The following is a 23,882-nucleotide window of genomic DNA, read 5'->3' on the forward strand; positions in this document are numbered from 1 at the left end:
TGTTTTAAAATATCTAATTATGAATGTATTTTTACAATAGGTAAAAAGAACGTTTTTCCAAAGAAAGTAACATAGTTCAGAAGGAAGAATAACAGAAAGAAAGTGCTGCAGATTTTATTTTACAATATGTAAGAAAATCAACAGTTTCTTCAGGATACTCATATTAAGGTGATTAACAAATTACTTAATGTTTTATCTTTAATAATTAAACAAAATTAAGTGTTTAAAACATTTTAAAGACATCTGTAATTGTTCTATTAGTTATGTGATAAAGAAAGCAATTACTCTAATTAAATTTGAAATAGTACACTGTTTTAAATGTTAAAAATAAGTCCTTATGGCATTTTAATTTATCTCTCTGAAGCCCCGGGTAGCTTATTGTGAACTCTCTTGGCCCCTCTTGACTTCATTTTGAAGGCAGAAAATAACGTGATATTTGAAAAAAGATAGCGAAATATAGATAAGAGTTTCTAAAAATTTGTAATTTTGCTCACACATGAAGTAATTTTGTTTGAATCATTTTAATATACAGAAAAGTAACCTACTGCTGTAGGATTTTGATATACATGACTCAAATGTTAATAAAGATTACTCTGTGAGACTTTCCTGCCTCTTTTACACCTATCAAATGTTGAGACAAGGGAAAAAATCTTAGCGATTTCTGGTACTTAAGGATAGATTAAGTTGTCTTACATGGCAGCTTTCTAAAAGTTTCTAAAACTTACTGATGCATCCTCATCTTTTGTGTGGTATAGCCCAATTTATTAAACATTCCTAACTAAAAATGAGGAAATGTTTGATAAAATTGACAGACTTTTTGGTTGATTTACTTAGAATCTTATGTTTGAAAGCGAAGTATACATGTAGTTGTAAGAAATACGTTGAGTTGAAGAACCTGACTTTAGGTTCCATACGATCTGGTGATCTTAAATATAGGATAAGTCATTTGAAATGAAATAGGTTGAGCCCTTGCTTTCAAAACTAGCATGAGGCTAGTGTGACTTTATTAATCATTAATGAAAAAAATTAGTCATACAATTACAAGTAAAAGATATTCTGAAAGAACCAATTTACTAAATGTATGTATGTGATTGATCTTATCTCCACTATATCTAGGAAGCAGTCATGTTTCATGAGTCCTCAAAACTGTGAGACAAGAGAATATAGTAGAATAAGGCCAGACGTCCTTACTGGCTCAAAGAACTCCAGGGAAACTGGGATAGAACATTTTACATTATAAGTAGAACCCCGGGAGCCAGAGGTGAAACACACGTTTATCTGCAGAACTACGCTGCAGAGCTGAGCTGGGTCTGGAAGAAATGGATGAGAGCCACTGGATGAAATTCACTAATACTAGACACCTGAGTCCTCTAGTAATGTATAAATATCCCAACTATTGTCTGTTGTCATCTTGTTCTCTTTTTTCTTCTTATTTAATAACCTATATTTTAAGTGGAAACTCAGTGCTACAATTTTGTTCTTTTGCTTGCTTCTTTCACTTCCCTATGGCTCATCACCCTTACTGTGCTTATTCTCCATTATCTTTGGTTTACTTCCATTTGATCCTTCTTTTATTTATGGTTGTCACGTAAAGCATCTAATCAAGGTTTTTGTTTGTTTGTTTTGTTTTCCTTTGTAATGAGATTTGCACACCTGGTTGAGAGGCACATTTTCAATTGCATTATTTTCTCAAAGCAACTGACTTTGGCCTAAATGTATTTAAACTATTTTAAAAACCATTTATTTTACAGAGATTTGTGAATGAACTGTGCTAAGTATGGATTCAGGTGGTGGAAGTCTTGGATTGCACACATCAGACCCTAGAATGGCACATACCATGATTATGCAGGATTTTGGTAAAGCATTTTCTTTGTTATATTTTTTCTTTCTTTTTTAAAAGTCAGAACATACTAAATATCAAAACTGTATTGGGGAAGAGGAGAAATTACAATGAAAACTTGTTCTTTTGCCAGGAAAATACATTTGTAGAGCTTATTTTCTTAAAGTAAAGCTATGTGTCAGTACTCTAGATAAAATCATTCTTATAATTTTGTGGGAAGGTTGAGGTAAGGAAACTTGGAATATAGCAGTAATATGTCATTGGGAATGAAAAACTCAGTTTGCATAAATACCTGCATCAGTTCTCATATGTAGGAAATATTAAAATATAAAATACATTTTAAGTTGCATATTTAATAAAGCTGGAAAAGGAAGTACATCAGTCATTTCAAAGAAGTTAGTTAGATGCTTATATATGATAGAGGAATATCTTGCACTAGGTGATTAATTATATTCTGATGCCATATCCTCAGAAAGTTGTTACTAATAGCATTACCTTTTTCTTTTTTTTTGAAAAAAAATCCCTACTTTTGTAGCCAAGTTTTTCAGTAGCCTCTTAACAGTAGTCATTTTGATGAAGATGATAAGACTTGCTTGACAGTCAACAAAGAAACTGAATTTGGACAGGTTTACTCTGAATGATAGAAGAGAGAGGTATCTGAAGTGTAAGAGGCGGGGATAGGGTGGTAAGAATCAAAGAAAAGATCAGAGTGAGAGTAGAAAAGATAAATGGTAAATTGGGACAAAAAGTAAACAGAAACATGAGATACTGTGGAATTGTTAAAGAAGAAATTAGGAAAGGGGGGTTACAACAAGTGATACTTTACTCAATTAAGAAAATGCTCCTACTGTTTTCAGATAATATGGTTGAATATGTTATTTTGTCTCCTGTTGTAAAGCCCACAGTAATGAGAGCCAGAAGAACTAGATTCTAGTCTTAGCAGTCCTATTAAATTATTTGTGTAAATGGGCAAATTACATATTTCACTTTTATGAAGGGGACTAGAAAACATTTAATGTCCTCCCCAGTTCTCTGATTCCTTGACATTTCTGTCTGATTGTAAAGGTGCAATGCATAGATTAAAATTTAATATGGTGGGAATCGAGATGACTGTGCAGTTGATGAAATAGAAAGGAATTATGGATTTATTCTGCTGAAAGAGTCAGAAGTGAGTTGTGTTGATTATGCATGACTTAGAAGTGATTTTATGTGAAAAAAAAGTATAGGAATAAACTCTAGAAGAAGGACAAAAGGCTGAAGCATAAGAGATTTCACAAAGAATTTTGTGAATTCTTTGCTAGAGATAGTTTTTCAAATTCTAGAACACTTGAAATTCAGTGTGATAAATTAAGTTTTGGTTGAAATTTCAACTTTAATTTTTTAAAATAAGATATTTTTAAATGGAAGAAAGGCAGTATTTTCTCTATTTAATACAAAATATTACCTACCCTGTAGCGTCTGGTAAAGTGCCAGAACCCCCCTCACTCCTGAAGAAGTTGCCCATTAGCAAGTAAAACATAATTCGTTTCAAAGAGTGAAAAAAAAATGTCTGATTGGTGCTGTCTGATTGGTGCTGTCATTCCCCAAATGTCTATTGGTGAATATTTGCTTGGTGTTCCTCTTACCTTTCTTTCTGCTGTTCCACCTCAATGTCTTGAGGTTTAATTAATCCCTTATTATATCTAATACTAAGCTTTCCAAATTCTAAAAATTGATTAGAAATTAGATACATTCTCTTTAAATTTTTGCTAACATCAAAACAGAGATATCTGCAATGCCATAAATTAATTATACTTGTGAAATATAAGAATTTAGCATACATAGGTAGAGCTAGTCAAGTAAACACTGTGGTTCAGGATCTCTAAATTCCGTAACGTTTTTGGTTAGTATGAAATGGCTACTATATTAAGAATTTAGAAACAATAAATGCTGGACAGGGTGTGGAGAAAAGGGAACACTCTTGCACTGCTGGTGGGAATGTGAATTGGTACAGCCACTATGGAGAACAGTATGGAGGTTCCTTCAAAAACTACAAATAGAACTACCATATGACCCAGCAATCCCACTACTGGGCATATACCCTGAGAAAACCATAATTCAAAGAGAGTCATGTACCAAAATGTTCATTGCAGCTCTATTTACAATAGCCAGGAGATGGAAACAACCTAAGTGTCCATCATCAGATGAATGTATAAAGATGATGTGGCAAATATATACAATGGAATATTACTCAGCCATAAAATGAAACGAAATTGAGCTATTTGTAATGAGGTGGATGGACCTATAGTCTGTCATACAGAGTGAAGTAAGTCAGAAAGAGAAAGACAAATACCGTATGCTAACACATATGTATGGAATCTAAGAAAAAAAAATGTCATGAAGGACTTAGGGGTAAGACGGGAATAAAGACACAGACCTACTAGAGAATGGTCTTGAGGATATGGGGAGGGGGAAGGGTAAGCTGTGACAAAGTGAGAAAGTGGCATGGACATATATACACTACCAAATGTAAAATAGATAGCTAGTGGGATGCAGCCACATAGCACAGGGAGATCAGCTCAGTGCTTTGTGACCACCTAGAGGGGTGGGATAGGGAGTGTGGAAGGGAAGGCGATTCAAGAGGGAAGAGGTATGGGAACATATGTATGTGTATAACTGATTCACTTTGTTATAAAGCAGAAACTAACACACCATTGTAAAGCAATTATACTCCAATAAAGATGTAAAAAAAAGAATCTGAACTATTAATTTAATTCAGAAATTTATTGGACCAGTTTCTTTTGAAGGATACTTTAGAGTTTAAATTTTACAATAGTATGCTTTACGTAATAACTTGTGCGTGTCTCAGTGTAATAGTTGCCCTTGGAATCTGTGCCATTGAATTTAACTTTTGTTCAAGATTTTATTGCTGAAAAAAGTCCATATTGCTTTGGGACTTAAGTAGCAAAAAACCTTAGATGGTGGCCCAAGATGGACCCAACAAATACCAAATTTTATGCTGTCCTTCTGGTGAAATTCCAGGTATTCACATTTAAATTAAATAACTTTAGTAAAAAGGGAAATGCTTGAAATAATGACTTGTTTCTTACTGTTATCTGGTTATCTAATTGATTTCACACGTTTTAAAATGTCTTCATATCATTTATAATTTGCTACCTAGTGAGATAAAGTCTAATGCCCTTTAATGCTGCTTACTAAATGCCTTAAATTTTAAATGAGTGACTCTATGGTAGGTCTTCTTATTCTTTCTCTTTCAAACTCTTCCTTTAGTAGTCACTCACTTGATTAGCCCTATAAATTCCTTAAAAAATAGTCTCTAGAATAAGTAAATTCTATTCTCCTCATTTAGGCAAGTTTAAAAAAAAAGCCAGTCTGGAGTAAAACAATGAGTTCAGTTCCCAGCTTGAACCTTGGGCCAGGTTATTTATTTATTTAGTTATTTATTTTTTATTTTTTAACATCTTTATTGGAGTATAATTGTTTTACAATGGTGTGTCAGTTTCTGCTTTATAACAAAGTGAATCAGTTATACATATACATATACCTCTATATCTCTTCCCTCTTGCGTCTCCCTCACTCCCACCCTCCCTATCCCACCCCTCTAGGTGGTCACAAAGCACGGAGCTGATCTCCCTGTCTGTGCTATGTGGCTGCTTCCCACTAGCTATCTATTTTACGTTTGGTAGTGTATATATGCCCATGCCACACTCTCACTTTGTCACAGCTTACCCTTCCCCCTCCCCATATCCTCAAGTCCATTCTCTAGTAGGTCTGCGTCTTTATTCCTGTCTGGGCTAGGTTATTTAATCTCTCTAAACCGTAGTTTGTTCATATTTAAAATGGGGATAATAACACTCACCTTATTACACAGTTCTGAGGCTTAAATGATATAATATATATAAAAGTATTAGGTTGCTTGGTGCATAGTACTGAATAAATATAGCTAGAGTATAGCTAAAATAAGTGACTTTGTTCAGAAATTCAGTGAAATCTAACAGATGAGTTGGTAAGAGGAAAGAGCAAAATTTAATAAAAGACATCTTGGATCTTGGTCTGAGTAATCTGCCAGTACCCTGTGAGGAACCCATCAATTCTTGGTCTAAGATCCTTAAATTATTTAGTTCAGGGCAAACAAGGATGTTTGGATATTTTTGGTTTAGATCTGATTTATTTTGACCTGTAAGTTCCTGCTAGAGTTAAGACTAGGTAAACTGGGGCTTCCCTGGTGGCGCAGTGGTTGAGAGTCCGCCTGCCGATGCAGGGGAAACGGGTTCGTGCCCCGGTCCGGGAAGATCCCACATGCCGCGGAGTGGCTGGGCCCGTGAGCCATGGCCACGGAGCCTGTGCTCTGCAACGGGAGAGGCCACAACAGTGAGAGGCCCGCGTACAGCAAAAAAAAAAAAAAAAAAAAAGACTAGGTAAACTGAAAAACACTTATTCCTTCTTCTTAGAATCCTCCCAAACAGGTTAATCTGACCCAAGCCAACACTAGCATTATTCTATCCTTCCATCCTTCCCTAGTGTCTACTCTCAGGAACCAAACTACTCTCCAGCAAATAAAATAAATGGGATTTCCCATATTTTAAGTCTAACTTATGAAAAGATTTTATAAAATACTAATTTCATTGTTCATATACATAGAATTGCAATACTGTGAATTTTATAGAGTTAACATTTAATTTTTCCCTGCTAAAAACCACATTTCCAGTCTGGTTGAATACTAAATTTGAACCCTCACCTTCTCCCTGTCTCCAAAAATGGCCAGTGGACTAATAAGTGAATAGAAAGTACTTGTTCTATACATACTCCCTTTGTCTACCAGATTTTCAAGATTGAGGCAGTGTCCTTTTGGGTAATATGGTGGTTTAGGTGAGGGTTTGAGAATAGTGAGAAGGCTACAGAAGGGTTGAAAGGAAGAGAATCCTGAAAGGCAGCTTTTCCCTTCTCACCTTATTTTTTGATGTGTTAGGGTATTAGTAGTGTTTACTTGTCTCCATCCTAATTTGCTAACAAACTTCCATAATGAATTGGTTAATAATAGTGAACAGTGTATAACAAATGGTACGCTTTCAGGTATTACTGTATAGAAAGTGATCATTATGTAGAAAAGGCTTTGTACTGGATTATTTCATGTAGGTAATTTTGTTGTAACCTGGTCCACAAACTCTGTTAATTTGTTTACTATACCACCTCAGAGAGAATGTAACAGAATTACTCATGAAGGAATTTTACACTCACAGTATTTACAAGGGGTGTAGGAGTTGGTGTTTACCGTGCTGCTCAAGAAAAACGTTATTTAAAACTTTATTCCTGCAGATTTACTAATGTAGAATTTAATGCAATTTAGAGTTTGTATATATGTTTTTTAAATGAACCAAATCTTTGTCGAAAATGAGGTTTTTTTCTCCTCAAATCAGATGTTAAAGGATGCTTTCCATTTTTGAATATAGTAATTCTTGTAAAATAAAGAAGTTCAGGGACTTTTATGTTTATAATACATATTTTCTAATGTATTAAGCTTGTCATATTTTATTAACTCAATTTAACGTATTAGCAACCTTTTATGTTTGTGTGCCCTTTTTATTTTAATTTTAATCTTTTGAAATGCTAGACTCACAGGAAGTAGCAAAAATAGTATATAGGGTCCTGTATAGCCTTTACTCATCTTCCTCCAATGGTGACATCTTTATAATAACTGTAGTACAGTATCAAAAGCAGGAAATTAACATTGGTACATTACTGTTAATGGGACTACAGATCTCATTCAGTTTTCACCATTTGTGTGTGTGAGAGTGTATATAGTTCTATGCAGTTTTATTTCATATATAGATTTATGTAGACACCACCACAATGAAGATACAGAATGGTTCCATCACCATATATATGCTGTGCCAAAATAGTCACACACACCCCCACCCTTGGCAACTGCTAATCTGTTCTCCAGCTCTATAGTTTTAGAATTTTGAGAATGTTATATAAAAGATTCCATTTATACATTATACAGTACAGTAACCTTTGGTAATTGACTTTTTTCATGCAGCATAATTTTCTAGCAGTTGATTCAGCTTGTTGAATGTATCAATAGTTTGTCCCTTTCTTTATTGCTGAGTAGTATTCCATAGTAAGGATGTGCCAGAGTTGGCTTAACCAACCATTTACCTGCTAAAGGACATTTGAGTTGTTGTATTTTTGTTTTTGATTTTTGCTACTAGGAATAACAGCTACTATGCACTGTTATGGATATTTATGTACAGCTTTTTGTGTAAACATATTTTAATATCTGTGGGAGAAATGCCACAGAGTACAATTGTTAGGTTGTATTGGTAAGTGCATGTTTTTTATAAGAAACTGGGCAAATTATTTTCCAGAGTGGCTGCTGCCATCACGTATGAAAGATCCAGTTTCTCTGCATCCTCACCAACCTGTGGTGTTATTGTTTTTTTATTTTAGTTATTCTAATTGGTGTGTAGTGATATCTCATTGTAGCTTTTTTTTTTACTTGAAAGTAAAGTACATTATTTTTAAGGTCTTAATTTAGATTTTACTAACATCGTTTTCATCCAACTCCACCCCAGTTTCTGGTTGGTGATCATTTTTATTACAGTTAAATTGTCAGTGGTTCTTTAAAATGATAGTTTGCCCAGAACTGTTTCATATTTAAAAACTATTTTATGTCATCTGATACATACATACAGTACTTTTAATTAATAAAATTACTTTTTTTGGATAATTGTTTGTATTGTAGTCGCTGGAATGGCTGGTACTGCACATATCGATGGAGACCATATTGTTGTTTCAGTTCCTGAGGCTGTATTAGTTTCTGATGTTGTCACAGATGATGGGATAACTCTTGATCATGGCCTCGCAGCTGAAGTTGTCCATGGGCCTGATATCATCACCGAGACTGATGTAGTAACAGAAGGTGTAATTGTTCCTGAAGCCGTACTTGAGGCTGATGTTGCTATTGAAGAAGATTTAGAGGAAGATGATGGTGATCACATCTTGACGTCTGAGCTAATTACAGAAACTGTTAGAGTTCCTGAGCAGGTTTTTGTGGCTGACCTTGTTACTGGTCCTGATGGACATTTAGAACATGTGGTCCAAGATTGTGTTTCAGGAGTTGACTCTCCCACAATGGTATCAGAGGAGGTTCTTGTAACTAATTCAGATACAGAAACTGTGATTCAAGCAGCTGGCAGTGTTCCTGGTTCTACAGTTACTATTAAAACTGAAGATGATGATGATGATGATGATGATGAAGATGAGGATGATGATGTCAAGAGCACTTCTGAAGACTACTTAATGATATCTTGTAAGTGAAACTTAAAGTCCATAATTACTTGGTAGAAACTGATTTATGTATAACACGGACAGGTTTTCTGGGATGGGGATCTATTCAATAAAAGTCATGGGATTGATCTTTTTGAAAAATATTTTTTTTTCAAAGCTGTGTTGTTGAGATGCTTGTTTGAATTTGTTCATGTTTTTAATTTATGAAAAATTATACCCATGGAGTAAAATAATGCAATTTATTAATATCTTAGAACAAAAATACAGATTTGGAAGGTTCAAAAAGTACATTAAGTGACACAATATTTTAATGGTAAATATATATATTTCAAAATGGGAAGTTTATTTCATGCAACCACTGCTTTCTTTTTAATATGACAGGTACTGGAGTTGTCAGTTCAGTTTTGCTTAGGAGTTTAAGCATAGAATGTTAAGAAATGTGTGATTAGTTTTTTTGAATTAAATACTTGAAAAGTAAATAATCAACTCAGATTGTGTCCTACAGTTCTGCCTGTGTTTGTTTTCTGTTGTCTATATATGTGTCTGTATAGTCTATGCAAAAATACTTCAAAATATTTATTTCAGACTGCTTTACGATGTCCTTAAGACATTCTATCTGAATGAGGAAGATAGAAATATCTTATTCTCATTTTAAGTGGTAAGTTTGCCTGAACAGCAACAATAATAAAAACCTCATGATAAGTTATTGATGGAGCATGAGGAAGAAGTGGGTCTATTCTTTATAAAATTTGAAGGCATTCTTTTATAAAAAAAATCCCTTTAAAACTTAAATAATTTTTTATTTTAGAAAATATAATATACAAAAATTAAATATTTTTATATCATTCATTCTCTTGCCATCCAGTTCCCTAACTTTTTATAATGGTTAGAATATTCAAATTGGGACTAGTTACTCTTTTTAACCATTTTCATTTATTTTATTTTATTTAGTTTTTCCTTTTTTTCTCTTCATCGCTTAATCTTTAATTCATTTTTTTACCTCTTGGTTTCTGTTGACCATTGAATCTTTCAGGAGTTAGAAAATAAATTGCCTTGAAATGTCTCAATGGTAATTTTAAAAGTCCTCTGTTTTTTTTTCCAAGATATCTTCAAACTACTCAAGGGATAAAATTGAGGACTTAAAACGGACTGTTATCTTATTCCTAAATCCCTAACTATTCCTGTAAGGAAATCTTATCAGCAGCTGAGTTTTTGTGGTAGGGAGTTTGTCTACTCTCAGTCTCTGAGGTGCATCTGAGTTTTTTCCACTTTCAGACCAAATGTCACAATTTCTTTATCTTAGCAGTTGGTCAGGCTCTTCCACCTGTGCTAAGTAACTTGGAAATTAATATAGGATAATTGTATCTGTCTAAAGTTATCCCAGGTGTGCTTTTCTTTAAAAATACCTAACACCCTCAAAACATTTATGGGTGATGATTTTCTTTATGAAAAGCTTCACCAGGGAAGGGAGGTTCCTTTAAATAATGAACCTATATAATGCATTCAAATTATTTTTTTACCTATAAAATCAATTTTTATTTCTTCCAGGAAAATAATTTTGTATAAAGCAAAATATATTGGTAGGGTCATTATGGGAAAGGCCATGAAACTTCACCAATTTCAGGGGTAAAAGAGAAAAGTTAACACCTTTGTATTTTTTTTAGTATAATATCTTTATTGAGATATAATTCACATGCCATACAATTCACTCATTAAAGGTGTGCAATTCAGTGGTTTTTCATATATTCACAGAATTGTATCACCATCACCATAATCAATTCTAGAATTTTTTCTTCCCCCCAAAAGAAACCCCCATACCCTTGAGCAATCAAACCTGCCACTCCACTCACCCCTCAGGCAACCACTAATCCAAATTCTTTCTCTATAGATTTGCCGGTTGTCAACATTTCATGTAAATGGAATCATATAATATATGGCCTTTTGTGTCTGGCTTTTTTCTCTTAGTATAATGCTTTCAAGGATCATCCATGTTGTAGCATGCATCAGTCCTTCATTCCTTTTTATTAATGAGTAATATTTCATTATATGGATATACAGTTTATTTATCAGTTCATCAGTCGATGGACATTTAGGTTGTTTCCACTTTTTGGCTGTTATGAATAATGCTGCTCTGAACATTCATGTACAAGTTTTTGTGCACATAGGTTTTCAGATGTCTTGGATATATACACCTGGGAGTGGAACACCTTTGTAATTTAAATATTACTAATTTTTGTTTGTTTCATCATTGCATAATATGGATCCATTACACATTGCCTTACCCCATCCCTGTGGTACATCAATATAGAGTTGACCCTTGAACAACACAGGTTTGAACTGTCTGGGTCCACTAATACGAAGATATTTTTCAATAAATATATACTACAGTATTACATAATCTGAGGTTAATTCAGTCCGCAGATGTGGAACTACGGATACAGAGGGGCAACTGTAAAGGTATACATGGATTTTCGACTATGTGAAGAGTCAGTGCCCCTAAGCCCTGCATTGTTCAAGGGTCAGCTGTAGTCTATACTGATGTCATATTCACCATATAATTTTGGTAGATGTAACATGAAAGGGGTACAGTAAAAAGCCTACTTAGTTTTTAAAAGGAATATTATACTGTAGATTTTGCTAAAATGAAATTTTAATCAAATTGTACCAATGGGCTATAGAAGAATATTGAACGATAGCAAACTTTGTAGGGTGGGCAAATAATGCACCTTACTGTTTTTTGGGGTTTTTTAAAATTTTTATTAGAGTATAGTTGCTTTACAATGTTGTGTTAGTTTCTGTTATACAGTAGAGTGAATCAGTTATATGTATACCTATATCCCCTCTTTTTTAGATTTCCTTCCCATTTAGGTCACCACAGAGCACTGAGTAGAGTTCCCTGTGCTATACAGTAGGTTCTCATTAGTTACCTATTTTATACGTAGTAGTGTATATATGTCAATCCCAATCTCCCAATTCATCCCACCCCCTGCACCTTACTGTTTTAATGTTATATTTAGCACCAGTAGAATTCTGCGTTGTATATAATATTACCCACTTATTACTGACTAGGATGTCATGTGGGTTGGGAAACAACACCGTGGGACTTGAATGTTGTAAGCCTTATAACAAAAGGTTAAGCTTGAATATTGGGTATTTTGAGTATTATCTGTGTAAAGAAGAGTCTTTGAGGATCTATTTCTAAAATCTGTTGATTGCCTGTTAAATCTTTGTTAACTTTGTACTTTCTCTAACAAAGGATATAGAATAAATCTTGGTGAAGTTGATGGTTTATCTCTTAAAACTGTACACTAACAAATTTAATAACTTTATCATCTTCTATGAACTTAAAATACACATCAAGTTTAATTACTCAATACATTTCAAACTTGTTCATTCTGAGGAATCTAATTAAGTAGAAAATAATGGATACGTTAAACTGTGGACCTCGAGGAAAGGTATAAGTGGAATCAGAATAGCACCAGTAATTTCAATACTTAAAGCAAAAATTATGGTACAAAACTTTTGAGAAATGACCAAACAAATGTCTATTTCATTTCATGAGCTTTAGTTTTGTGAATTACAGTTTTAATTCAGTTTATCCCAGGAGGAACTCTGATTACTTTAAACCATTGAAGTGTAATAAAGTAGTATTTATCAGATGACAGTATTTTTTTCATTAATTTACTGTTAGTCCAACCTAAGAAATTCATATTTTGGACACTTTTTGAGTGTTTTATATCCTATATCTTTATTTCCAAGAATGAGAAAGTACTTTTTTTCTGAAGACTTAACTTGCCTCTTAATTTTTTTAATGATCTCATTGTTTTATTCAACGTATTTTAAAAGAGAGGCTGTTAAAAACCAGTAATATCAGATTCTTCCTCATCTTTTTTTCTTTCATTTTAATCTGTCCCAATGTGAAAAAAATATTTGCCAAAAAAGTACTAACAAAATTAGGGTTTATGATGGAATGAAAATATTTTTTTTCTGTTTATTTTGATCATTTAGGTACTCTCTTTCATAGACAATAAACTATTTGAATTCTTAAATAGTGTGGAATCATTTATATTTAATCACAAAGTTAAAGTAGTTTTACATTGTAAGAAGAATTTCTGAAATGTGTTTTCACCATTTTGAAAGGCCAAAGGAATATTTTTGAATTTGCATGTATCAAATTTGAAACTGAGGTAGAGAAAATCTCGACTTTGACCCATTTAGATCTTACTGAAATTCCTATTTTAAGAGTACTGAGTTAAAAACTTTTTAATGTCACTTTATTCTGTTTTCAGTAGCTCTGGAGTTGTTTAGCTATAGTCAAGGCTTCATGATTTTGTTTCATATATGATACTATGATACATATAGTAGGGAGGAGCAGATTTTCAGTTAGGGTTACATTTCAGTTTTTATGGGGACAGGACAAGCATTGAAATAAAAAATGGTAGGCATATAATCTTTGGGGGAGTTTATTGTTTAATATTTATGTCCAAAGAGCAAACTTTATGAATATAATGTATTCATTGCATAGTTTATGCACAGTATTCACTTGAAACTAAATGATATTCTTAAAGAATCAAATTTTTAAATCTACTTAAAATGTAAGTAATTATTGTTGCTTTATTTTATATATGATTTGAAGCAAATCATACAATGGTAAACCTGGAAGTATACAAAATTTCTGATTTTAAGTAGCCTTCCATTGACTCAACAGGAGTTAAAAGTATTTACTAAGATTTTATTTTTATGATTTCTGAAAAGCCCTTTTTATAAAATCAGGTGTTTTCTGTTTTCTCTTTTTTTAAATACTAGATTTCATATGTTAATTGGTTTTAGATATACTGCTATTTAATTTGGGAATTGTTTGTCAGCTTATTTCATGAGTACTATATATTTTATGTTCTAATTTTTGTTATTAATTTTGGTGTTAGGATTTAGCTTAAAATGTTGAACATAATGGAAGATTATTTAATCTTCCCAAACCACTTTAATTAAAGCTGTATGGTTAAGAGTATTTCATATACATAAATTGAAATCTGTGATTATGTCTTTTATATAATTATGATCATGTAGTATATCTGTCTTGTATACTTTTTTCATGAAATATACCACTTTTAATGGTTGCATAATAGGTCATTAATTGAGTATAGTGGGTAGGTGGTTAACACATTATTTCATATTACACTAATACTTAACACCCACTAAATGTCAATGGTACTTTTTGACTGAAACAGTTTCCCGTTTATATTTTACAGTGGATGATGTTGGGGAAAAATTAGAGCATATGGGGAACACACCATTAAAAATCAGTAGTGATGGTTCACAAGAAGATGTTAAAGAAGATGGATTTGGTTCAGAAGTAATAAAAGTGTATATATTTAAAGCTGAGGCTGAAGATGACGTTGAAATAGGTACAAATAATAATTTTAATTTATTGCTATAATGGTTAGAAATTAGAACTTCTCTTTTCTGGAGATTAAGTTCTAATATTGCCTTCAAAGTGCAACTCTGGAATATTTAAAAATTATACATAAATACATACATACACAAATATAAAACAGGGATAGATAATAAGTCATCTTAAATATTTTTAAACTTGAGTAGAAGATTCCAGTTGAAATTTCAAAACATATGAGTGGAGGAGATTTGGTTTAGAGTAAGAAATTATGAGTATTTAAGGGAAGGCTAGAGGCAGGGTGCTTTGGATTTTAATCCTAGTTCTTCCATTTAGCTGAGTGACCTTTGGTGAATTACTTAACCTTCTTCTGCCTCAGTTTCCTCATCCATAAAATGGCCATAATGATAGTAACTATCTTATAATACTATTGTGAGGCTTAAATGGGTAAATACATGTAAAAAACTTAAATAGTGCTTGGCATATACAAGTGTAATGTAAGTGTTAACATTTGTTGTTATTTCTTAGTGATGACTGAAAATTTAAAGTGCAATTTATAAGAAAATTCTCTTGACACTTAGAAATTTATGTTGGAATATTTGAGGGGGAATATTTTTCTAAAGGAAAATATTTTTATGTATCCTTCTTATTAATTTAGGGAATTATTCCCTGATACTTACTGATTTTGATACATGTTTTAACTTTTAAGGTGGAACGGAAATTGTCACAGAGAGTGAGTACACCAGTGGGCATTCTGTAGCTGGAGTGCTTGACCAGAGCCGAATGCAGCGGGAGAAGATGGTTTACATGGCAGTTAAAGATTCTTCTCAAGAAGAAGATGATATCAGTAAGAAAAAAAGGCACTGTAGTGACATATCAGTAGTCATCATGCATTCTTAAAAAAAAATCTCATATTCAAGCACTACATAGGAACAAAGTTCAATAAAATAAGTCTGAACCTTCGCTATAATTAATTTAAAGGAAAAGGGTCTTTTGACTATCCGTGCATGCATGTATTGTTCAAATGAGCAAACATAAAATACTGTGTCTGAGATACTAGGGATACAGATATCAGCAAAATATGGTTCCTGACTTTAGGAGAGCCTACAAATATATAGGGAATTACTGAGAATCTACTTTGTGTGTGTTATTGAATATGTTGCATATATATTATCTCATTTAATTCTCATAATTCATCTCTGAGGTAGGTGGTATTAGCCCTGTTTTATGGAAGGAGAAAGTGCTCAAGGAAATTAATCAGTTGCCCAAGGTCATTCCAGTATTAAATGAGGAAGATAGGATTTGAACTCATGTCTGCCTAACTCTGCTGTCAGTGATCTTTGTACATGGCAGTGAGCACTGTTGACATTTCTCTGAATTTAGCAGTAGAAGGGCTAGCTGGTTGTTTTCCTTCTGCCACTGAGAGATTAGCTGAGTAAGTATTCTTCCAAGTCAAGCCACCAGGATTTTTACTTATTATGCCGTTGATGGTCTCCAAGTAGTTGCTGTTTAAGGTTTCTTGCGGCTGAGTACCACAGGGTGTAAAAAGCTCCTCACATTTCCTTTCCTGCCATGGTACACATTTCCTTATGAAGACGTTTTACTTTCTTCCTACTTTCTCCTCACCTCAGTGTAGGAATGCAGCCCTTCCCTCAGGCTTTTTCTGTCTTCTTGCCATGCTGAGACAAAAACTACTTTGCCCTAGAAGAGCAAGAGCCTCCACTTCAGTGCATTACCTTGACAATAGTTAGCTTTACCTATACTGCACTATGATCCCCACTCCTCAGATTTCCTCCCCTAGAAGTCATAGGGAGCTGAATTCCAATCCCAAACAAACATGAATAATATACCACAGCTGAAAATGTCAAAACAAATGCGTCTAGAGGATTTGGTTAGAGAGAAAAATAATTAATTTCTATTTGGTCTCTAGATTCTTTCTTTTCTTTTTTACTCATTGGTCAGGAGACTGAAGGTTAGGTTAGCTGATGCCAGAATTCCATAGGGATGTGCAAAACTTAGACCAATGTTTCCTTCTGGTTAATTGAAAGAAGGGAAACCTAGGAGAAGAGAGATACTTTTTTCCCACATTTTTCAGTAGTGAGTAGGGACTTCCCTAGTGGTCCAGTGGTTAAGACTCCATGCGTCCACTGCAGGGGGCGTGGGTTCGAGCCCTGATTGGGGAAGTTCCACATGTCGCATCTCGCGGTGCGGCCAAAAAAAAGAAAAAAAAATAGTAGAAAATCCCAGTATGTGAATCAAAGGAAAAGCGTAAATTCAAGCCAATTTTCTACTTAACATGTTAAATCCAAATGGATTATTTCACATAAAATATACCTACTGACCTTCTAGGTTTAAATTCTTTTACACTAATACTATGTTTTTTTAAATGTCTCACTTAACACTTTTGTCTTCAGTAGGGTCTCTGAAAATCCTGCCTCTTAATGGGTGTCCACATAGCCTTGAGCCACCAGCATTTTATATTATAACCATACATTATGGTTTTACTTTCATTGTTAATTATTTTTCAATTACTAGTATTTTTGACAATTTTTCATTGCATGTACAGTACTGCATTTAATTTACATGTGGAATAGCATGGACCACTTTCTAGTACTGATTCTATGGGAAATGCCTTCTGAGTTCTGAAGAACTATCAGGCAGAATTATGGAATACAGCTCTTCTTATGAATTCCTAATGCCCAATGGACTGTGAAATCAGTCAGTATATTTCAAGCGCACATTTTATATAATCTAAAAGTCATTTTCGTAGGACTAGGTTTTAAGAGGAGGATAAGAACTTTGATAAATTACTGTCTCCTAGTGGCACCAGCCTGCGAAGTGCCTAATGTAATTTTTAAATTAACCAAATTGAAATCTTGAAAGTTGAAAGATAATCGTTTGGAAATTTTTACCCATCTATTAAATACTTGGGGTTATAAACAAGCAATTATTTCTAAAATTTAGGTTGCGCTGAAATAGCAGATGAAGTTTACATGGAAGTCATTGTAGGGGAAGAGGAAGGAACTTCTCTCCCTGAGACTCAGCTTGAGGACTCTGATGTTAATAAAACAATTGTCCCTGTTGTCTGGGCTGCGACATATGGTAGGACACTGGCATTTTTTCACCTGATAAGTACATAACATATCTATTTGATCAGTCTTTAGGTCATTAAATATGCTGTGCTAATGCCCCCCATGAGTTGGCTAATACTATAAAATGTTTTGCTGTGGACTGATTCATCTCTAGTTACTTACATAATTTTTGTACCACATATCTTGTGTTATTTACAATGAACCTTGCTTAATGCATTTTGTTTTTCAGTAGGATTTATTTTAAATCCTACATGTATAAGTGAGTGCCATAAAAAGTTTTATTTTCCTAAAATAGGAATATCCTTTGAAAATTGATCCTTCCCCTTTTGGAAAAACTTATTTTATGTTTTAACACCACAAATAATAAGATATTGGGGTTTTGAAAAGGAACAGCAATCCAGGTGTGCTATTCTAGGAAGTACATAATGAAAGGTAAATTTATCAAGTTATTTTTTCCCTATCTATTTTATCTCATTCTTACTTAATTTACAAGATGGTCCAGGTATACTCTTTACTTTGAAAAATTTTGTTGTTCAAATGCATTAATTTATCTTTACTTGGTTTTTCCAAAGGTTCATTCATTCAACAGTCATTTATTGAGCATCTTCAATTTTGAGGGTATTCTGCAGAAATATCTACCCAGGTTTTATTTGAAAAGTAAGGTTGTCCTAGATGTTAGTAGTTTGAAGGATGCTGACAGCAGCCCTTATTTTCAGTGTGTGATATTATCTAATCTATGGGAGTGGAAGAACTCAACAACAAAAAAAAAGTTTAATCCAAGGAACGGTGATCAAAGTAAGATTTTGTAGATTAAGATGTGATCTACTAGTAATCATTATACTCAGTCTATCAGTTTTTAATTAGTCTTTTTTTTTAAGGAGATGAAAGAAGAGTTTCTCGAAGGTATGAAGATTGTCAGTCATCAGGTGAGAGAGCATTATATGTGAGATGTAAGTTAAGTAGCTGGTTTTGTGTACTGCTTGGTAGATACAGAGTTCTTAGTTTGTGTGTACAGACCCATTTGTTAGACTCTTTCTTGCCTGGTCATATCCAGTTAGTTAGAAGAGTTTGCCTCTTTGGGAAATTGATTACATTATATAGAGAGACATAGCGTGTGTTATTCTGTGAATGCAGTTCATTTTAGATTTACCTCGGGATTTCCCTGGTGGTCCAGTGGTTAAGACTCTGCCCTTCCACTGCAGGGGGCACAGGCTTGATCCCTGGTTGGGGAACTAAGATCCCATTTGCCACACGGCATGGCCAAAAAATAAAAATTAAAAAAAAATAGATTTACCTCGAGATACAAATATCAGGCCACTTACTACATGGGCCATAAAAAAGTTACTATGGAAAAAATTATAAAATAGAAATTATTCTGACATGAAAGTAAAAGTTGCCCATGATATCAACCACTTGTTAATGTCTTCCTTGGGATGGAACTCTTTTTTAAATTTCTATGGCAACCAGTAGATTTATATAGCTGTTACATAAAGCTCATGTGTCAGTGTCAATTTTTTTTTAGTTTTAATACACTTCATATAGTGTTATTTATTCCATGGTTGATAGTTCTTTTTATTTTCTTACACAAGGAGACTTTTTCTTATGATAAAGTGTCTATTTTGTTTCTATCTTTAGGAGGTATTTGACTCTCTAACTGTAGATTTCAGGGGAATTAATGAGAGGCATATATATCATAGCATTTAAGCTAAACAGTTTCTTAGGGCTACATTTTTAAACTAAATTGCATAACACGAGAGACTGTGAGAACTGAGATTTTATTAAGTACTTTATTCCATATACACTGATTCCACTGAAATTGCAGTAGATTTCCTGCCACATTTATCTTAACACTTAAAAAAATCAATCTTAATACTTTTTACATTAAGTAAACTATTCTAAAGCATAAATACAAGAAATCTGTTGTTTGTCATGTATTACAGTTACCATGATTGTATTGGATAACTGACATGTGTAAATTTCTTTGCTAAATCTCTTTAATTTCATCAGCCTTCATCAATGAGAAATTGATCTGATGTCAAGATTTTGTTTAGGGTCATAAAATTCAGTTTCTTATGTTTCATTCACCTTATCAGTTTGTTCCTTTAGGATGAATAAATTGGGATATTTTAAAGTTACTTTCACATGGTATCGTATTTAAAGTATTTGCATATACACATATGTGTGTAAGAGTATAAAAGAGAGAGAAGGAGAAGATGGGTGTACTTTGTGAAATTTAGTACTGCAATGGCAACTGAATGTCATGTCTTCTCTAATTCATCTAACCAAAACCAAAAAAGTATAAATATATGTAAGTTTAACGGTGTATCGATTTTTTTTTCCAGGAAATACTTTGGACTCAACCTTAGAAAACAGAAGTAGCACAGCAGCACAGTACCTTCAAATTTGTGATAACATTAATACAAATAAAGTACTTAAACAAAAAGCTAAGAAGAGGAGAAGGGGAGAAATGAGGCAGTGGCAAACAGGTAAAATACTAATACATTACTCGATGAATATTATAATTACTTGAAATGCAGTAGTATTTTTTGTAACCCAAGAATATGCCAGTTGTTTGTAGTGTAGTTAGTCCTACTCCCATGTACCTACTTGTGTTTGATCTAAATAGTTGGGTTTTTTTTAAATGTTCTACTGGTACTTAATAAAACTGTGCTTGTTTGCTTTTTACCCAAATGATGTTTTTAAAGAGAATTTTCAGGTTGGTTTAACAATAAAGGGTGCCTATTTCTAGTTTACAAAGAGCATGTGATATAGCATTTTGGCAGGTAAATAGTCTATAGTAGAGTGCTGCTCATTACTTTTTAGTGAGCTACTTTATTATAAATTGCTTTCAATGTGCATTTTATCTTATGGGATTTTATTCTACTAGTATAGTTCTCACATTGTGAATGTCAGCTAATTTTGCTGCCTTTGTGGTAAAACTGTTTAAAACAGTCTGGCCAAATTTCACAAATTCACTGTTTGTTTGTTTTTTTTTAATCTAGCTGTTATAATAGGCCCTGATGGACAGCCCCTGACAGTATACCCTTGCCATATTTGCACAAAAAAGTTTAAATCCAGGGGATTCTTGAAAAGACACATGAAGAATCATCCTGATCATTTGATGAGAAAAAAATATCAGTGTACAGATTGTGACTTTACAACTAACAAGAAAGTGAGTTTCCATAACCACTTAGAAAGCCATAAGCTTATAAACAAAGTTGACAAAACCCATGAATTTACGGAATACACACGAAGATACAGAGAGGCTAGTCCATTGAGTTCAAATAAACTTATATTAAGAGACAAGGAGCCGAAGATGCACAAGTGCAAATACTGCGACTATGAAACTGCAGAACAAGGACTGTTAAACCGACATTTACTGGCTGTTCACAGCAAGAACTTTCCTCATGTTTGTGTTGAGTGTGGGAAGGGCTTTCGACATCCTTCTGAACTCAAGAAGCATATGAGAACCCATACTGGTGAGAAGCCATATCAATGTCAGTATTGTGTCTTCAGGTGTGCAGATCAATCAAATTTGAAAACTCACATTAAGTCTAAGCATGGTAACAATTTGCCATATAAATGTGAGCATTGTCCCCAAGCATTTGGTGATGAGAGGGAACTTCAACGCCATCTGGATTTGTTTCAAGGACATAAGACACACCAGTGTCCTCATTGTGACCATAAGAGCACCAACTCAAGTGACCTTAAGCGGCACATCATATCTGTCCACACTAAGGATTTTCCTCACAAATGTGAGGTCTGTGATAAAGGTTTCCATCGTCCTTCTGAGCTCAAAAAGCATAGTGATATCCATAAGGGTAGGAAGATTCATCAGTGTAGGCACTGTGACTTTAAAACATCAGATCCATTTATTCTTAGTGGTCATATCCTTTCAGTTCATACTAAGGATCAGTCATTGAAGTGTAAAAGGTGCAAAAGAGGGTTCAGACAACAAAATGAGCTCAAAAAGCATATGAAGACTCACACTGGAAGGAAGATTTACCAATGTGAGTATTGTGAATACAGCACTACAGATGCATCTGGCTTTAAACGACATGTGATATCAATACATACAAAAGACTATCCACACAGGTGTGAATTCTGCAAGAAGGGATTCCGAAGACCATCAGAAAAAAATCAGCATATTATGAGGCACCACAAGGAGGCTCTTATGTAATAAGATCAATATAAAGAAAGAAGCTATTTAGAAAATATGACATGCTACATGGGAAGATAATTTCATGAACTGTTTCACCTGGTTACAAAGCTTGATATTAAATCATAAATTTACATTCTTTTTATTAAAGATGTTAAGATATTTGAATTGAGAGGGGATCTCATAGCCCTTTGAAATTAGTTAAAGAATTTAAGGAGCACCATAGAATGGTTGCAGAAAACCTTATTTTCTATTTAATAGTATTATAAGCATAATTCAGCTACAGAGGGGAAGAGCAAAGGCAACCACTTTATTTGGCTGATCATACTAGAGACAGATGTTTCTGAAAAGATCATATCTAATTGAGGAGTTTAGCAATGCTTTGCTATCTCAAGCAAGTGTCACTTTTATGCCGTTTTAGAAATGGAGTGGGGGAAATAAAATGCAGTCATCCATTAGTCACTTAGTCATTGAGCCTTTATATGGTACCTGGAAATTGAATTCCAGAAATGGCAAAAGTTTTGTGTATTCATCAATAGAAATTTCACTGGAAAACAGGTTAGATTAATTCAATACTATTTAAAAGAATTTCAGAGCTGCTAAGATTTTAACACAGGATAGGATGTTTAAAATATAGCATTCTGTACTGAAGTCTAAAGATTAAAGTTCCCCTGTTTTTGATGTTCAAGTTGATTGTTGTAAAGTGTGGCATATATGACAGAAGTATATTTGAGTCAAATGTGGCTTTCTAAAATGGATGCAACAGTAATGTTGCAAAGTTAGCACTATATTTCTTAATGATCTAAAGATTAAATTGAGAGAACACAGTTTTCTTAAATATTATGTTTAGAGGTTTTTTAGGACAGTCATAGCAAGTATGATTGTTCTAGTCTTACTTGCTCTAATGTTTAAAGGTGCAATTTTATGCCATTATTGAAAATTTTGATTTTTAAAATCTATATACCATATTATTAACATGCATTTTCAATATGAGGCAGTATTTATGCGGTATTTAACAAAACACTATGCTGCCAATAGAGCTTGGAGGTGGATATTCAGTTTACAGTGTATAAATTTAAAATATGCATCCCTTTAACAATGCTTTATGTTAGCATGCTGCAAATCAACATGGCGCTTAAAATAAAAAGCAGGTTTAGGGAAATTTAATGAAAATCCTGTTCATAAATGTAATGCATATGATGTGTACTTTTAAGTTTTAGTTGCTTCATGTTTACACTCAGCTGTTAAACATAATTAAAATGTAATTTTACTTCATGCTATATTGTGGCTTTGTGTTTTAAATAATGTTCACCTTTCTGTTTTTGCACCAGATAAGAATCAGTTCCTTGAGAATATTTTTTTTTATCTTTCTTAACTTCAGAATATTAAATTTGGAAATCTAAAATTGTGTCATGTGATTGTAAATGATGTATACGCTGTAAAATAAGATTGTCACTGTTACGTGGGATTATTATTTCTAAATGTTACTCATTGAAATGAGCATACAATAAAAAGCATTTATTGCACTTCAGGGTTTTGTGAGTTTATTTAAAGTTGTGTTGCAGTGTCCCTCATTAAAAGACTTCACTTAAAATTGCTCTTAGACAATTTTGTCTTCAGTTTAGCATCTTGTAGAATTTTGTGCGTTAACAGCATGAGCTAGGAATTTAAACAATTATGATGACTATGGCATGATTATTCCTCAAAATTTTGTGTTTTTGCTAAAACCGTGATGGAATGCTTTAAAGTTGCCCATCTTAAGACTTGAGACTTAGTATTACAGAGAAAACTAAAAATTCTTAACCTGCTTAAGTAACACAATCCTGAAAAATGAATCTAATTATATTCCCAATAGACCAATATACTTTCAAAAGGAAAAGTATTAAATCAAGTATTTGGGAAAGATTTCTGCAAATGAGCATAAAAATAACGTGCTGTATTCAAACTAGTCAGCATTCAGTAGAATCCATGTACCTGGATATAATATATAGTGCTATTGCTAAGACTCTGTCAATTGGGCTATTCTTTAATGATCACTAAGAGAAAAAGCATCTATTAGCCATTACATGTTAGACCGGTCCTTTAAGCTTTAATTCTATAGAGTTCATCTAG

General features: G+C 33.3%; 1 protein-coding gene across 5 annotated transcripts; it reads left to right on the forward strand.

Annotated features, from left to right (window-relative positions):
* Positions 1-1,777: 1,777 nt before the first annotated feature.
* Positions 1,778-21,791, forward strand: ZNF711 (zinc finger protein 711; the record flags this gene model as incomplete). 5 transcript variants are annotated; one of them, XM_079727131.1, is made up of 8 exons in its annotated part: positions 1,778-1,856; positions 8,586-9,152; positions 14,380-14,535; positions 15,229-15,366; positions 17,484-17,621; positions 18,490-18,537; positions 19,954-20,097; positions 20,614-21,791. In XM_079727131.1, the coding sequence occupies 8 exons, from the start codon at positions 1,778-1,780 to the stop codon at positions 21,789-21,791; spliced, it is 2,448 nt and encodes an 815-aa protein (XP_079583257.1). The 5 variants fall into 5 exon arrangements, with proteins under 5 accessions (XP_079583257.1, XP_079583258.1, XP_079583259.1 ...); XM_079727132.1 differs by having other exon boundaries at positions 18,493-18,537; XM_079727133.1 differs by lacking the exon at positions 17,484-17,621.
* Between the last annotated feature and the right edge of the window lie 2,091 nt (positions 21,792-23,882).

Source organism: Hyperoodon ampullatus (assembly GCF_949752795.1).
Source record: "Hyperoodon ampullatus genome assembly, chromosome: X".
NCBI lineage: Eukaryota > Metazoa > Chordata > Mammalia > Artiodactyla > Ziphiidae > Hyperoodon > Hyperoodon ampullatus.